At 43.2% G+C, this 18,001-nt stretch overlaps 1 protein-coding gene across 1 annotated transcript in view; it reads right to left on the bottom strand.

The window, feature by feature from the left end:
* Positions 1-1,829, bottom strand: part of Fer1l6 (fer-1-like family member 6) — a 119,638-nt gene extending 117,809 nt beyond the window's left edge. The window contains exon 1 of the mRNA XM_013032223.1: positions 1,751-1,829. Within this exon, the coding sequence (XP_012887677.1) occupies positions 1,751-1,829 (79 nt within the window). The remainder of the gene's footprint in view (positions 1-1,750) is intronic.
* Positions 1,830-18,001: the final 16,172 nt, after the last annotated feature.

Consider the following 18,001-nt stretch of genomic DNA (forward strand, 5'->3'; position numbering starts at 1 on the left):
GGATCATGGTTTGAAGCCAGCCAGGGCAAGAAAGTCTGTGAGATTCTTATCTCCTATTAACCACCAGAAAACCAGAAGTGAAGTTGTTGCAGTGGAGCTCTAGCCTTGAGTAAAGAGATCAGGGCTGGGCCCAGAATTCAAGTCCCACGCCAACAAATCAATCAATCAAAGTTCTAGCCATAAGGCCACAGGATAGCTGTAAATGGCTACACTTCTGGTATAGGTGGGAGGGTGGGGCAGGGGAAATCCGAGGGCATAACACCTCTGAACAATTAATTTACTGTTTATCAAAATGCCATACCAGGAAGTAGAAACATATTTGGGGGGAGGTTCAAAGGGCACCCAGGAGTGGAGAGAAGAAGGGTGAGCAAATATAGTCATCATATTCAATGCACATTATGTAAAAAATGAACTATGTAATTTGAGGGTAGGGGCAAGAGGGAGAAAATGTGGGAGGATGAAGAAAGGGGCAACATTGACCAAAAAGCATTGTACTCATAACCTGACTTATTGAATTGTAACCCTTGTATACAACTGCTTAATGATGATAATATTTAATAATAATAATAATAAAATTTAAAAACAAAACTACCCTCCTTCCCATAAAGAGACAGGGTTAGTGAAGACCAACTGAAGTAAGCAGTAAGGTTTGGCCGGCACCATATTGGCCACATGGTGGATGGTAGAGTCTGGCATCTTGTCTTCATGCTGGGAGAGGGAAACGCCCTATCCATCACCTGCCTCCCAGGTGAAGGACATGCCAGATCTCTGGAGGCAGGGGTGGGCACTTGGCTAATAGGTTACTGAATCTGTCAGTCCAGTGCTTGGCAGTGGGAATTTCCTGTATGCCTGTCCCCTGCTCAGACCCTATTTAGGCCCAGCCCAGCCCAGCCACTGTTAAGCCATGCCATGTGTGTCTCTGTGATTATGTTCAGGCCTTTGTAACAACTGGTGGCCTGCAGCCTGTTAACTGTATAATAAAGACTCCAATATTCCAATCTTCCAAAATGAGGCTTCTGGAATAATGCCCCTTACCACACAACCATTGCCATGGGAGCATGCTGGCCAAGGGAAGGTCAAGTCTTGAACTGTCCTCTATCAAGTGACCTTGGCAGAAGTCTCCAGGGGACCAGCCAGGCCAGCCATGTGTCCACTTGAACTCCATTAATCCAATCTATCAGTACTGAATGTCTCCAATGCTGGGCTTGGCCTCTATTGGAATGGTTTATGGGGTAACTCAAAGCTTTGCTCTTTGGAAGAAGGGAGTAGCTCATTTAAAGTTAGGACATAAAATAAGGCAGCGTAGACCTCCATTTCAAAGCCACATTTTCCTAGTTTTGAAGTCCTTGTAGCTCAGGACCAGCCTCATGGGCCTGTGGTCCTCCAGGGATGGATGAGGTCATCCTGGCAACCCATTTCATAATGATAGACACTGAGAGTCAGAAGTGCTGAGGGGCTTATCCTGGGTCATAAAACATAAATAGAGCTTGGGCTCTGTCACAGCCTCCTCATCGAGACCTGAGCAGAGCTCAGCAGACACCGACCCCACCACTGCCCGACTATGACCTGGGCCTTGGGGTGGTTTGCCTTGGGCCCACACTGGGATTGGAGGCAATCTAAATCACCAGCGAATAGCACGTTTTCCCCTCACTCCTTGGAACACAGAAGCACCTTGAGCCCAGGAGGGGCCCCTCTGTGAGGCCCCTCAGGCCCCTGGGCAGTGGTCCATGCCCCACCTCTCACCTCTCACCTTGTGCAGCCTTGTTGGTAAGGATTAACCCTTTCTCTGCTTTATTTTTCTTCTTCTTCTTTAGCTTCAGCCCAAACATCCCCTTTCTGAAAAGAAGAAGAAAAACTAAACAATACAGCCTAGTAGAAACTTTGAGTCATCCCCACATATCAGGAGAACATAGGTATGTAAACATAGATATGCATCCTCCCAGCTCACAGACACCTTATCCACCCAGCATAGGATCCAAAGGCCAGCGTCAGGACACACAGCCCTCCACTAGGCCCACTTTCACAGAAACAATTTCATGGAGATGAGGCATGCTGGGAATTCTAGTAGCACCTCTGGCATTCCTCCATTTTCCTGGCTCACTGGTGCCAAGTAAGCACTGTGGTAGGCACTGGAAAGGAAGGATATCATTTGCTTATTACAGAAATTCTCTCCTGCTCATCTTCATATGAGGAGTCAAGACTCAGAGAGGCTGGGGATTGTTCCTAACATCCACAGCTCTGGGCATCAGAGCTGTCACTGGTTGATCCCAGGTCTGCCTGATTTCAGAGCCAGCCTCTAACCACGGAGAATCCTTAGCCTCCCATTCCCCCTGGCTGAGGAACAACACCCTTGTCAGAAGCAGGCTCACAGACCATTTTCAAGGCAGAGAGCATGCCCTCAATAGAAGCAGGTTCCCAGATCATTTCTAAGACCAGAGGCTCTGGAACTTACTGAGGTCGTTCAACAAAGTGGACATGTGGTACATGACCCAAATGTCAGCTCCTATTATTATTGATATGATTAGCCAGAAAAAGACAGCCATTTCTCCTGGCATCAAAAAGAAGGTCTTCTGTCTCTGAGAGACAAAAATCCCCATCCACAGAACATTTCTGGAGCTGAGGGACTGAAGAACACTGGCTGTGGGTGGGAGGTTGGATGACACTATAGGGCGATGCTCAGAGGATTGAGGAAGAGAAGCCAGGCACTACACAGGTGGAGACAGCCATGAGGCCGAACACTGGCCCTAGCCAAGGCATGGAATGCACAGAATGATCCAACTCTCCCACGTTTTGCTTCCCCATTGGAGATCCCAAGGTGGGTGGGGCGCCATGATGGAGGCCAGGGACTCCCAACCTGACTCTGATTCCAGCCCTGTCTTCACCAAACTTACATCTAGGCACAACTTGAGTCCCCTATGGAATAACCAGGGAAACCTTTCAGGAACACTTTATATATTGCCACCAGCTCCAGCAAGCGAGTTGATGTTAGTTTCACAAACACACGGGGCGTTTGCCTGAAACCATGAGTCAGTGGTGAGGGGCACACCCAGTGTGACTCCCAGCATGGGTGTTTGCGTTCTCCCCCCTCCCCGCCATCCAGGGAGGAGCGACACGGAGGCTCACCAGTCTGCACCATCATGCCACCTGCCCCGTCCAATAGCACAAATAGAAATTGAATTGGTGATGTGAGGCCCAGCTCGGGGGCAGGGGGCAGGCTCCCAGCTGTTGAATCTGGTGTTGAGTAGTTACAAGTGTTTGTTTTTTCCCATGTGAAGCAAAGACCTTACTTGCCCCAAACCCAGAGCAACATAAGGTAAATCATGTTATAAATATAATAAGGTTGATAAGGAGGAAATGTGGGTTTTTTGTATCAGTATTGAGCTATGACTAGGAATCTCATTTTATACACAATATGCCCCCCCCGCTCTCCCCACATTTCTTACAAATAAGAGGGGGTCACAGGTTTCCAGCAATACCTAGGGGTCAACTACCAAATTAGGAAGACTTACCGTGGTAGCTGCCATTACACTTGCCCTCTTGCTGAGAATTCCAGCATGGTCATGGAAAATGGATTGAGCTTTCTGGCTTAGGAACTATGACTCTCCTCCCAGATTACCCCAGGATAAGTTAAGGCACACAGACACACCTATACCAACCTGGTCTCCTCAGGGTGAAAACTACCGTGACTCCGATATCTGTGTCCAAACAAGAAAAGCATCCAATGAAACATGTGTTAAACTTGCTTCCACCCATCTACTCAAGGCAGCACCTGCACTGCTAAGAGGTAGCCAACCTGGCCCATAGACAGCAGAGTTGGACCCCTAGTGGGGTCTCTCATCTAGCCACTTTCTAGCCATCTGATGGGTGGGCTCTGGGCTCATCAGGCTTTCCCACATGTCTTTTGGGAAGTAGTTCTAAGCTTAACTCTACTTTCCTCACTAAGTTGTTATACGAACAGCCTTGTGAGGCCTCAAAGGAGCCTAAATTGGAAAGTTTCCCAAAGCCAGTGGTACAATGCAGTGTTCCAGCTATGCCACTGGAGTCCTCTCTTCAATTGGAACCACCTCTTCAATCTTCTGTGTGGGTCAATGGCATGGCCAGCACTGGTCCACGCTGTCCCTTCCCACCTCAGAACACATAGATGTGGGTCACCTGTGTGCCTTGCCTTCCAAATCCATACCCACACCACCCAGTATGGGAAATAAGAGCAAAACCAAAAATAGAACAAAAAGCCTCCAGCTGAGGACTGAATTTATTTTGTAGGAAATCTTGGATAAGCCTCAAAATTTAAATTACATTTAGTTATGTATTTAATGAAATTCATTCTTCAAAAGGATCCATTTTTATGCCATCAGATGGATCTTAGAAAGAAGTACTGAGTGTGGTGGTACACATTTGTAATCCCAGTACTTGGGAGGCTGAGGTGGAAGGATGGAAAATTCAACACCAAGCTGAGTTATATAGTGGTGCCTTAGCTCAAAAAAATATTTTTAAAAGTATTTCTATCATTTTCAGTTTATTCAAAGAGCCTTGGATAAATTCCCAATTCCTTCTGGGAAATACCTTCCTGGAATACCCTATTTACATATCATCTTATTTCTAAGACTGGAATATATTTACTAAAGGCAAACCACTATAGATGCATCTGTAACATGGAGCTGATAGAAGCTTGTTAAAATACAAATCCATGTGATCTCCTGCCCTGTTAAGGCTCTGAAACATTTGCCTCTACCTCTGCTCTTTCAATCTCTGTCTTCTCTGTCTCTTTCTCTGTCTGTCTGTCTGTCTGTCCCTCTCTCTCTCTTCCTATCACAATGTATTTGCTCAATGTCCTAGTTATTTAAGACAAGATGTTCCTCTTCCGCTGCATGCTATATTTCTTCTGTGCGGGGAAAGGGGGCTCTTACAACGTTTCACCACACCCTGGCAGGTCACATCCCAGAGAGTCATGCTCAGCAATGGGACTGAGGAACAGGTGATTGATTCTGATGTGTGCCAGGTTGTAAACCTCAGTACCAAAACGAAGTTCAAAAGGCAGTCTCTTTCTTGTAGCATATATTGAGTGTATAAGGGGGTTTCGTGGTGATAGACCCGTGCCTACAATAACCATCACTGAGTGATCAAATCCACTCCCTCTTTCACTCTTCATCATTCTTCTCTTCTGAACAGAATATCAACAGGTTTCATGGTTTGATTTTTTTATATATGTCTGTAAAGTACTTTGATCATATTCACTTTCCTTGGTCTTTCCATTTGTCTTACCCCTTTTCACTGATATCCACTCCCCAAAAGAACCTTTGCTATATTTTTGCCATTCATTGTCTTTAGTATATACTAACTGTACAAAGGGGTTTCACTGAGATATTTTATCCATGAATATAGTATACATTAGTCAAGTTAAACTACTCTATTGCTTTCCCTTTCAATAACCCCTGACCTCTAGCATTTAACATATTTGATGAGTTTGCTTATTCCATCTTCATACATAGACAGAATACAGTTTGATATTAGACAGCTTGTGACATTCTCTTACCCTCTTCTGCTCTCCACATCTCCTCTCCCCAAACAGTCCTACCTACAGATCCAAAGTAACAACATGGTACTGACACAAAACCACCAATGGAACAAAAAAATGGAAAACCCAGAAATAAGTCTACACAGTTACAACCATATAATTTTGGAAAAGATGCCAAAAACATACACTAGAGAAAAGATAGCTTCTTCAACAAATGGTGCAGGGAAAACTGAATAACCACATGTAGAAGACTGAACTACGTTCTTATTTCTTACGTACTAATTCTGAGTGGATCAAAGACCTTAGTGTGAGATCTGTAACTTGGAAACTAGAGTGGGGAAAACACTGGAAGATAATGGTATGTGCAATAATTTTCTGAATAGGACTTCAGTAGTTCAGCAAATAAGAGCAAGGGTTGACAAATGGGATTGCATCAAAGTATAACCCTCTACCAGCCAAGGAAAAAGTCATTACACCAAAGAGACAGCTTATAGAGTGGGAGAAAAATCTCTGCCAGCTATTCATCTGAAAAGGATCTAACAACCAGACTCTATAAGAGCTCAAAAATTTAACTCTGAATGACTAAGCCAGCCAACTAATAAGGACATATGAGCTGAACAGAAAATTCTCAAGAGAAATACAATTCACACATGAAAAAGTAGTCAGCATCCTTGGCCATAAAGGAGATGCATTGAGAGTCTATCTTACCTCAGCCAGAATGGTCATCCACCAAGAACACAAACAATAACTAATGCTGGTGAGGATACAGAATAAAATGAACACTAATACATCGTTGGTGGGACTGTTGGTGCAACCATTATGGAAATCAGTATGGAAGTTCTTCAAAAAAATAGAACTACCATAGGATCCAGTGATACAACTCTCAGGGAAATATTCAATTAACTATAAGTCAAGAAACAACTCAGACACTTAAATAACTGTGTAAGCACTGTTCTCTATAGCCAAGCAATGAAATAGATAAAGAAAATATAATATATGCAGTGGTAGAATTTAGCCATAAGGAAGAATGTAACTATGACATTTGTAAAAAGTTGGGAAGAACTGGAAATCATCATCTTAAGCAAAACAAGCCAGGTTCCAAATGGCAACAGTTGCATGCTTTCTTGATTTCATATGCAGAATCAAGTCCTAAAAGATATACATGCACATAGATATATACATAAGTATGTATATATTGAGAGAAAATTTAAAATAATTTCTTATTAAAAGGAACAATGAAATTTATTACGTTCAGAACACTCGGTGGACATACTTGAGAAGGCTGCATTTTATAATCCAATCCCCACACGTCTTCCATCTCAATAAGTAACACAGAATTGGATACTTTCTCTACTTAAATTACTTAAATATGGGATCTGCTCAGCTCTTGACCTTGAGGAACAGAATCATCAGGGTCAAAAGAAAATGCTTCTATGGGATCTGAGAGGTATTCAGCCAGACTGTGGCCTGAATGGGCTGGGTACCACGTCCTAGTCTAATGGGAACCCACTTGCTCTTGTCCACTGTGATCTGGAGTCTTCTACTTCATTGTCATGGCAAGTGGATATTCTCTGTTAGTCCTTCTTTTGTATATTCCAGTTTCGTTGGCCATCCTATTGAGATTCAAGTGTCACATGTTGACAGGTAATCATTAAAACCTTGATATTTTCCCTGCAAGGACCTAGGTAAGTCTTGAAAATTTGTCTCCCAGGATTTGAAGACTTTTTCCTCTTCTTCCTGTGATCTATCCCGACAAAGGATGACTTAGGAATCATTTGGAGCCATACTTTGTAAAGCCAAGCCAGGCTAAGCCAGCCTTCCATAGTCATTTAGAGATGTTTGCCAAATGGTCGCCGACAAGGTGACAGATGGGTGTTGTTGTGGGACTCCCCCAGGAAAGGAAAGCTTGGTCCTGGTATGGTTCCCACCCTGTCGCATGGCACCAATGCTCTCTATGCATGCCATCTTCCAAGGGTTGTGGGATGATCCTTTCCCAGCCTGAGCCATGACCTCCCTTTTCTGCTGCTCCGTCCTGATAGCTCAGCACCACTCATGCTTGGAGCACAAGGAAGACAGAGAAACTGCTATTGTCATTGAAACCACAGGGTGGTTAGAACCCAACACTTGCTCTCGCCTGGGGCCCTAAAAAATGGTGCATCTTTCCTATGCCATCTTCTTTGTATCAGGTTAAATCACAGCTCTGCTCTCTGCACTCCTGAATGCCAGCTCTCTCCCTTTTTCTCAGCATTAATGTCTTCAAGGTCTCACCCAGCTAAGCTTCTCTTCTCCTGTGTATTCTTTGCTTATCCATTGGTGAAATGAATCATCTTCTCTTAGGGAGACTTACTATCCAAAGCTTCTATCCACGTATGTCTTTCCTTTTTGAGTCTATCTTCTCCTGGAATATTTGTATTCTATTTTTGGCTCATGCTTCCCCTTCCACTTGAGGTAGCAGAGTTCCCCTTCCCCCAATTGGGGTGGGGGAGTCTATCTGAGGGAGAAGGACGCAGGTATAAACCAGTCCGGAGTCAGTCTGAGCAGCTTCCTCTATGATCTTGCTTACCGGTCATGGTGATCATACCTTTTACTCCCTATTTGACATTTAGGGCTATTTTAATGGGGTTTGAACTCTGAGGGAAAGAGAAGGATATGATTGTGTCTTCTGGAACATTGATACGCTGACTCATAACAGACTTTGTTACAAGGGAGAGTTAGGGTTTGCATATGAAGCATCTCCCATAGGCCCATAGGTTGAAGGCTCGGCCTCCAGCTGCTGGAACTACTTTGAGAGTGGTAGAAAACCTAGGAGTTGGGGCCTAGCTGAAGGAAACAGGTCACTTGGAAGTGTGCTTTTGAAAGATGTCTTGACTTCCTTCCTGACTCTGTCTGTCTGTCTCTGTCTCTGTCTCTCTCCCGTCCCTTTTCTTTTGCCTTAGGCAAAATATCTCAGAGATTCCAGACGATCTGTCTAGCCTTGAACTGGAGCCTCTGAAATAGTGATCCAAAAAAATTTTCCATCTCTAAACTGTTTCCCTCAGGTATTACTCCAGAGATGAAAAAAAAACAGCAAGAATTGCTAATCTTCATAATTGGTGCTTCATCATTGGTAAATAGGGCATTCATAAAACTTCTTCTGAATCTTATCTTTTGATGTTTTGGACAACAAAGGCAGGAAAATTAACTTGGTGTTAAAACAAATTAAGCAACTGCCTTTATTGTAGGATTTTTCAGAGCCTTAAAAGGCTGATGGACATTGTGAATCATTATTTGGGTGACATAGTAGTAAGACTTTCTAACTGGATTGGACTTTCTACTGCATAACCTGAGCATCGGACCAGACCCTACTCTCCAGCTCAGTGGGCAACTCCTAATCACTCTCTTGCCTGTGGACTGTCCACTCTGGGTCTTCTGCTAAAGTGACTTTCTCCCTCCTCTCTCTATGAAGATCAGAGCTTTCTTTTGGGCTCAGCTCCAGTATCTCCTTTGGTGTCCTGTGTTCTTGGTTTTGTCGGGAAGAACAAGTTACTCCATCTACTCCATTAACCCTTTGCTCTCATCTCTATTATGGCATTTATTATATGAAAGTACAGTTACTTGAGTTTTGAAAAAGAAGCACTCTCTTTTATAGATGCTGAGCTTTTGAGGCAGTATTCACATCTAGTTTATGTCTGTGCCCTCATTAGCTTGGCACATGGAAGGTTGTGGAACATTGGGTTATAGGCAGACAGATAGCCAGCGTGAAACATACAGAGAACGCTCTGCCAAAATTCATCAGAAGCTTTAGGCTCTCCTACAATTTGTCAAATAAGACAGAAGAAATTAAATTCATTCTGAGGCTCAGAACAGAGGCAGACGAGAATAACTCAAATGCCAGTGCCTGAGCCTTGCCCTCAGTACTCACCTGAGAGCTGAGCGGAAAGTGAAAATTATGCCCTGTGGGGCCTAACGGACCATTTGTACTCTGTTAAATGGTGCATCTGTTCTGGCTGTCACCCAGCCTTGACTTCTATCCATTTCTTACTCCTTTTTCTAATATATCCTTCTTTTTCCTTTTCTTGTGATTAAATATCTTCTTCTGGCTGGTGATTTTTCTCACTTATGATCATTCAGAGAATATATAAAACCCTTTTCATGTTGCAAGTACTTTTTCTAGGCCCTGGCTTACGAGGATAAATCTACCAGAGCCCTCAGCCTCGAGGCACTCACAGTGTGACTGAGGATAAAGACACCCATGTGGCCTAAGCCAACAGAAATACTGTCATGAGTAGGAACCAAGTGCTTTCAGAGAGTGGAGGAAAGAATGACTTACATTGGTCTAGAAGGGTCAAGGAAGTGATACTCTAATTGGGTCTTAGAAGAGGAATGAGATTCTGGGAAGCAGAGAAGAGAGGGTTGGAACAAAAAACAATGCATTGAATATCCCTCTGTGCCAGATTCCTCTACGTGTGATCATTCATTTGATGGCCATGACAACCTTGAGAGGACACCATATTAGTCTCAGTTAAGAAAGGAGAAACTCCTCACTTGCCCAAAGTTATCCTTAACAGTGCATATCAGCAGAGTTCAGACCCAGCAAGTCAGACAAGGGGAAAGTATACCCAGAGTGGCCTCCCTCTGACCTCCAGAGGAATTCACGATCAGTCCCAAATCCCCTTCTAAATTGCTGGCTTTAAGCCCAGCTCTGTTTCTATTCCTTTGACTGATCCTCACTCAGCTCTGCCTCCCTCCGCTGAGTATCTCACATTGCCTTGAATAATATCCAGTTGGTAAACCGAAGTCAGATGAAAGCCTTCCATTTTATTAACCATTCTCAAACTAGACCTTCAGGCCCTACTATCTACATTCATAACCTAAGACCTTCCTTAAGAAGGTTTCTCAGAATTAAAACATCCCCACAAACCCCCTATCAAGAGATGCAAAGTCACAAAGTAGAGCAAAGAATGGTAAGGAGACTGGGATAACTATTTTGTAAAGGTTAAGAAAATAACTGAATAATTTCCAACATCGAGGTAAAAGAGAGAGAGAGAGATGCAAAGTCAGATGAGAGAAAATGACCCCTCTGGCTGCCACAGACACTGGAGCTGTGCTCCAGTAATAGTTTCCTCCCATCTGTTTGATTTCTCTAAAGACCTCAAGATAATGCCATCCTATAGCAATCCACAGCATCTCAGCATCATCAGGCTTGTTAAAATTCCTTTGTATATTGGGCTGGGAGTGTGGCTTAGTGGTAGAGTACTGGCCTAGCATGCATGAAGCCCTGGGTTCAATTCCTCATTACCACATAAGTAGAAAAGGCCAGGAGGGACACTGTGGCTCAATCGGTAGAGTGCTAGCCTCGAGCAAAAGAAGCTCAGGGACAGTGCCCAGGCCCTGAGTTTAGGCCCCAGGACTGGCAAAAAAAAAACCTCCTTTATATGTATCATCATTAATTTTAACTACCACATTTCTTGACTATCTCTGGAGATAAGAATTCACTGCCTTCTTAACTACTTGACTACACAGTTTTCCTCTCCACAGGCCCTAGACCATGCTCTTCCCTGAGCCAAACCCGAGACAGCATCTGAAAGCATTGCTCTTCACACTACCACAGTTCTGAGGAACGAAATGGCAACTGTAAATGTCTGGAGATAAAAGCATAGGTGGTGTGACCCTCCCATTCCCACTTAGCACATGCGTGGAGATTCCATCTCACCCAGGGAAGATAAGGTGAGTGCTGAGGGTGTGTACCTGTAATCCCAACACTGAAGCAGGAGGACCATGAGTTTAAGGTTAGTGTGGGCTACTATGTGAAACCTGGTCTTGAAACAGAAACCAAGGATAGCAAGACCAACAAATGCTTGTGGGAATATAGAAGAAGACAAACCCTCACCCACTGTTGGTAGAAATGTGAATTACTTCAGCCACTATTGAAAATAACATGGAAGTTCCTCAGAAAACTAAACACAAAAACCACCAAATGATCCTGCTATGTCACTTCTAGACATATATCTGAAGGAAGGCACGTCAGTATATATTGAGATGCTCATGTTTATTGTGGCAATAAATTACTAAGATATAGAATATGTCTACTTCATAGGCTATAACTGAGGTATAAAATAAATAAGATTTAGAATAATAACAATAACTAAGACATAGAATCACCTAGATGCCCATCAATAGATGAGTGGATAAAGAAAAGATGATACATGCACACAATCAAAATGGAAAACAAAATCATGCTATTTGCAAGAAAGTGGGTGAAACTAGTAGTCATCATTGTTAACTGAAATAAGCCAGATACAAAAAGACAAGTATCACATGTTTTCTCGCTTAGGCAAGAAAAATAGAAAGAATAAAAGAAAAGAAAACTGACATGAAAATGTTAGAGACAATGTGAGGTAAGAGTAAGGGAAGAGAAAAGAGAGAGAGAGAAAAATAAAGTATACTCAGGGTCAGGCACACTGACCCATGTCTATAATCCTACCTCTTCAGGAAGTGGAAATCAGAAGGATCAAAGTTCAAGGCTAACCCCAGCAAAACTTAAGAAGACTCCAATCTCAACCAATAAAAGCTGGGCCCAAAAAATAAAATAAGATAAAATAAAAAGGTGGGCCCAAGAACTCAGGGAATGGGTAGAGAAGTGGAAGACCAAACAGGTAACCACCTGGACTGATCTGATTCTTTCTCCTCCAGCCTTCTTCGGCCCCAAAAGATCCATCTTCTTCAGTATGAGATGATCTACTTTTCATACTGAAGACATTGAGTAATGAATGCATGGAAAAATTAAAGTTTATGTTTTTGAAACACCAACCAAAACCCAAGTATTCACTCAACGGATGATGAAATACAGTCCCTATGCAGAGAAGGGATCAATCCAAGGTCATTAGTCTACTCATGTAGAGAGCTAGGGCATCTAGACATCCATTTATCTTGCACTCACCTGCCAGGATGCTAAGACTTCTGGAACATAGGGTTCCATAGTCCCTCACCTTCAAATTCAAGCTGTCAACTTTGCTTGTGGCTACACATCCATCCCATCCATACAAAACACAGTGACTCAGAACTCATGTGCCTTTCATAAAATGTACTAAGGGATTACACATGAAACAAGCCTAATTACTTTCTCCACTAACAAAATAAAAATAATAAAGGAAATTCCTAGCTGTCAAAAGGCAAAGAAGTTCAAGGTTGAAAGGGAATGCCTTTGGTGTTCCAAATATGTCTGAAAGGATCTGCCCTCCTATAGGTGTCTGATTTCCCTAATGACTTCAGCAAGCAGGAAGAGGACAGTTTATTCACTCATGCTGATTAGATCCAAGAGTAAAAACTTTAATTAGTGCAGTCAAATGAAGCCTTGAAATATACAGAGCCAACTCAATGCAATTACTCACAGCCTCCAGTCATCCATAGCTCAGAAGTGACTCAGAAGGAAAAAATAATAACCCTTGCTAGAAATAAAACTGAAGGCTCATCTGTCAACCCTGCAATCAAATACCTCTCTGCAGGTGTTTGGGGAAAATTTAGAGAACCACTTATCTTCAGCATGAGATTCAGGGTCCCAAAACAATTGGACCTTGTCAAAACTTCTCTTACTCCTTCACTCAGTGTGATCTTGAGGGCTCTGTCCAGATTCCATTCCATTTCCTTGGAGAGAAACTAAAGTGTGAGTCTCTGGGGCAGGAGGAAGCTCTTGCAGGCCTGGACTCTGACAGGACTAACTGCCCTGGAAATTCAGCCTCAGCTCAGAGTTGGATGGACCAAGACCCCAACTTGCCAAAGCTTCCCCATGCTGTGCTTTCCCAACTTATCTTGGGAACTCCAAAGAGAAGTCACACAGAGTCATATGCTTTGAGACCAAGAGATTCAGAGTATATTTGCAACTGTACAAGCCACGAGGAAGTCCTCATGGAGTGATCAGAAAGGAGAAACCCAGCACCGACCTGATACATCAACTGAATACATTGCTTCCTCCACCTGCTTAAAATTCCAATTTACCCAGTGGCATATGCCACTGAGAAGAAAGACAAGCCCAAGATCTTGTAAAAACAAAACAAAAAACAACTATGGACAGCCTTAATATGATGCTTTTTCTTCCCTCTGAGCAGGAGGGAGGAAAAGTCTCCTCTCCCTGGGAGGGAGACTGGTAGCATGGATGGTATATGGGGCAAGACCCAGCTCAGGTGTGACTTTGGCCTCTACTAGTTTCTATCTGTGTGACCTGGGGCAAACTGCATAACCTCTCTCTTTCTCTTCTTTCTTTGTGTGTAAAATGTGCACCAAATAGTTACTGCTGCCCAGAGTCCTTGAGTTTAGACATGTGAAGGGCTTAGAACAGCCCTCGATGGTGAAAAGAAATAGCTACTACTATCTTTATTTCAAGACAAGAAGACTAAGGCTTAGAGAGGTTGGACAGCTACTCAAAATGACCCAGCCACAAAGTAGCCAAAGTGGAGATAGAATCAGGTGGACCTTCTGCTGATTGGATGTTTTCCCATCACCTCACTGAACTGCGTCCTTGTACAATTTATCAAATATGTTCATCTAGTTATTCTTCTTGCTCACAGAGCTCTGGGACGGCCGTAGTAGCACTATCAATTGAATGTTTCAGTTATGCCACCCACAATCAACCTCAGGAAGGTGTTCAATGTCTCCTATGAGGGAATTGAAGCTAAAAGGCTGGGTCTGGTGGCCCATGCCTGTTACCTCAACACTCAAGGGAGTGAGACAGAAAGAACACAAGTTCAAGGCCAATTGGACCACATAGTAAGATATCATCTCAGAATACACATATACACACACATACACACACAATACACACATCAATTTAATTGTATACACATAACATTCATATTATATATGGTATATAATATATTAATTATCTCTGTTATCCAGATCTATATTATCTAGACAATTAAAATATATAGATAAGTTGAAGGATGTGTATATATACATATATAATTAAAATAAATAAAGTTCAAAGGCCCACTGTTATAAGCAGCAAAGCTGCAACCAACCCCAGACTATGATCTCTGTTCTAGGCTACTTCCAATATGTGAAGCAGAACCACCAATTCTATTTCTTTTCTTTTTCTATTGGACTTGAACTCAGGTCCAAGTGCTCTTGCTTATCTTTTTCACTCAAGGCTGATACTGTACCAGTACCAGTACAATTGTACCAGTACAATGCCTGCATATCTGGCTTTTTGCTGATTTGCTGAAGCGTCTCTCAGATTTGTCTCCCTGGGCCAGTTTGGAACCTTAATCCTCAGAACTCAGCCTCCTGAATAGCTAGGATTACAGGCATGAGCCACCAGCACCTGCAGAGCTACTACCTTTGAAGCAGCTCACGAGCTACCTACCATGCCATCCTCACTTACCAGCTGCACAGCGGCTTGGCTGACTGAGGTTGAGGAACTTGCCTACAGCCACACAACAGTCCGACATCCAAGCTCAGTCTCTACTCTGTGTGCAGCTTCACCCTTGGTAGCCCAGGTCTCTATAGCCAAACATAGAAGCAGCATCTCCAAGGGCTCCCAGCTGCTCCACTACAGAGGGCAAAGGCAGAGCTCAGTGCCAAGAAAGACAGCACTGAGCCTCCCTCCCCTTGACCAGGAGGTTCCTGAATGGGCACAGAAGTATTCTCACTTGCTGATGTCCTGGACCAGAGAAGGTGAGCTGCTAGAAGAACAATCACTGGGGAACCCAGTGATCCAGTGGCTCAGCTATCAGCACTTACTGTCCCCTCCCTTAGGGTGGGTCAGCTCCAGGAAGTATCCTTCTGTGTACCTGCCTGGCTGTTCCCTATCACTGTTTAAAATTGCTGTGTTCAACTTAGCTTCCCAGGCCAGGACTCTGATCAGCAAATACAGAGCACAGAGAAAAAGTCACCAGTGTGTTTTATTCCAAGCCAGGTAACCACAACTGGCTCAAGACTCAACAGAAGGCTAGAGAGTGTGGCTCCACGGTAAAGCACTTGCCTAGGATATATAAGTGCTGAGTTCCTTCCTGATCACCAGCAAACAAATAAGCTATCAAATTTAAGAGTCTGTCTCTAAATAATGCCAACGTCCTGGGGCCGGCCTTGGGCCAGCCATTACACTGTGCGTTTTAATTGTCTTCACCATTCCCTGCTTGCTGATAATGAGTTTTCATTGCTCGCTTCATAATCACAATGATGATGGATCTTATTATTCCTGAACACTTTGCCTCCAGTCAGTTCTATCTCTCTGAATGTCCCCTACTCAAACCCCACAGAGGACATCAAAGCCGTGTAAGAAATCAAAACACAGAGGCTGGCAAGTGTTTGCTTTTGAATTGACCCAGGATTGAGAGGGGGGCCTTACTAACTTTTTGCCAAGGCTAGACTAGAAACTCAGTCATTTCAATCTGTGCCTCTGGAGTAACCAGGATTACAGATACAACTTATTTAATTTCTTAGATGAAGAAATAGATGTCTGGAGTGACCAAGTTATTAGCACAAAACCACAGAGATTTTAGAGATTTTCTTTCCTGGGGGGTGCGGGGAGGGGGCATGTACGTGTGCTACTCTTAGAGCTTGAACTCAGGGCCTAAGTGCTATCTATAAGCTTTTGTGCTAAAGGCTAATGCTTTACCATTTGCACCACAATTCCAGTTCCAGCTTTTGGGTGTATAATTGGAGATAAGAGTCTCGTGGACTTTCCTTCCTAGGCTGGCTTCAAACCACCATCCTCAGATCTCAGCCTCCTGGGTGGCTAGGCGTGTAGGTGTGAGCTGCCAGCATCTGGCCCCTATATTTCTTATATATTACAACTCATCAGTAAGACCTATAAATTATTTTGATATCAGAAAAAGAATCTAAAATTAGAAAGAAGTAAGGTTTACTAATTGTTTTGAGAAGCATGTACACAGATCTTACATATATGACCAGTTATCTGCCTTAGACTGTGAGTACACATGAAAGGCCCCAAAAGAATTAAGTTCTTCTAAAGTTGCTGATATTCTGGATGGTAAAATGAGAAGCAGTTAATAAATCTGCCTGTTCTAGATTATAACTGCCTCCCTATCTTCCTCCTTACTTAGTTTCAAGGGCACTGTGAGTATTTGGCAACCGTTGCCCTTCCCAGGATTTAAAAGACCAGGCTAAGCTTGCCTGTGACCCTCAAAGTCAGTGTGCTCCGTGTAAGAAATCATTGGTGACCAAGGCCGCAGGAAAAGCAGAGACAGAGGAACAAAGACATGGTAATAAAGAACCAAGGATGCCCAGGGAATCCCAGATACTCAGAGCTTCAGCTATGGTCCCTGGGCAGCATGCCAACTCCAAGGCACTGCTCCATCCCCACCACAGACTCTGCTGAGGTTCCTACTCTTCCACAAAGCTGTATCTTCTGAAATACATTCTGCGTGTAATAATGGTGCATGCAACCATGAGAATTAATAATGGCAATTCTTGATGTAACACTTACACCCAGAGTGATGAAAAACACTTTTATATTCTTACGCTTTTCAATCTCCAGGCAACAAACTCTATGACATAGCTGCTGTTCCGTCTAATTTACAAGGGAAGGAACAGATGGACAGAGAGGTTAGGTGACTTGCCTAACACCAGCCAAAGCTAGATGCCAAAACCTTTGCTCTTAACCTCTACATATTAACCCATGTTCAATATGTCTGCAGCACATACTTCTGTCATCAAGGGTGATTTGAGTCATATTTGACTGTATACAGTCTAAACCCAAATCACACTTAGGCTATACAACCCAAGAACACCACCTCTGAAACTCGCCTCTTTCTAGATAGTAATATGTTATAATCCGCACTTGATTATTGCTGGGCAGTGAAGAGTGGATATTTATAGTCCATGTGACTGCAAGATTCAGATCAGCCAAGCATACTTTCAAAAGCCACTTCCACCACCATCTTGCCTGGCTTTTTCTCAAGCCTTCCAAAAGCTCTTGAAAGGTAGAAACAAGATGTATTTCATTTTTCTTGCCCTTGGCATCCCCTCCAGTATAGGCATCCAATAAATCAAGATAGTAAATGTTCAAGTTTCTTTAATGAAAAATGGAGAAAACTTAGCAATTCAAATCAGCTCCTTCACTTTGCCAATAAACTGAAGCCCAGATTAGCCTCAGAGTATGGAGGTCAGACCTGGATGGGGCTTGGGGTAAGATCCAAGGTGTCTGCCTACCATTGTAGTGCTCCTTCTATTGTAGTACACAGCCTTTCTTGAAAACTTGATCATAGTTTTTAAGTTTGTTACCTGGAGAGCCTGTTTTCCTGACTTAGTGAATTAGGATACAATGAGCATGCATACAATAAAAGGGTGGATACGTTTTCTGATCTAGGCTCCTAATAAACACAAGCTTTATTATCAGTGGCTCTCTGGAGACCTGTTTCAAAGGTCTGAGGTGATGACAGATTATCTAGCTATGCTGTGGACAAGATAGAGGAGAGCCATTGGGTATGTTACCAACTCAACCAAAGAATCGCCCCTGGAAGTTGCCTTTTAATTTGTGCTGGTCTTTGG

The sequence above is a fragment of the Dipodomys ordii genome, unplaced genomic scaffold (genome assembly GCF_000151885.1).
Source record: "Dipodomys ordii isolate 6190 unplaced genomic scaffold, Dord_2.0 Scaffold151, whole genome shotgun sequence".
NCBI lineage: Eukaryota > Metazoa > Chordata > Mammalia > Rodentia > Heteromyidae > Dipodomys > Dipodomys ordii.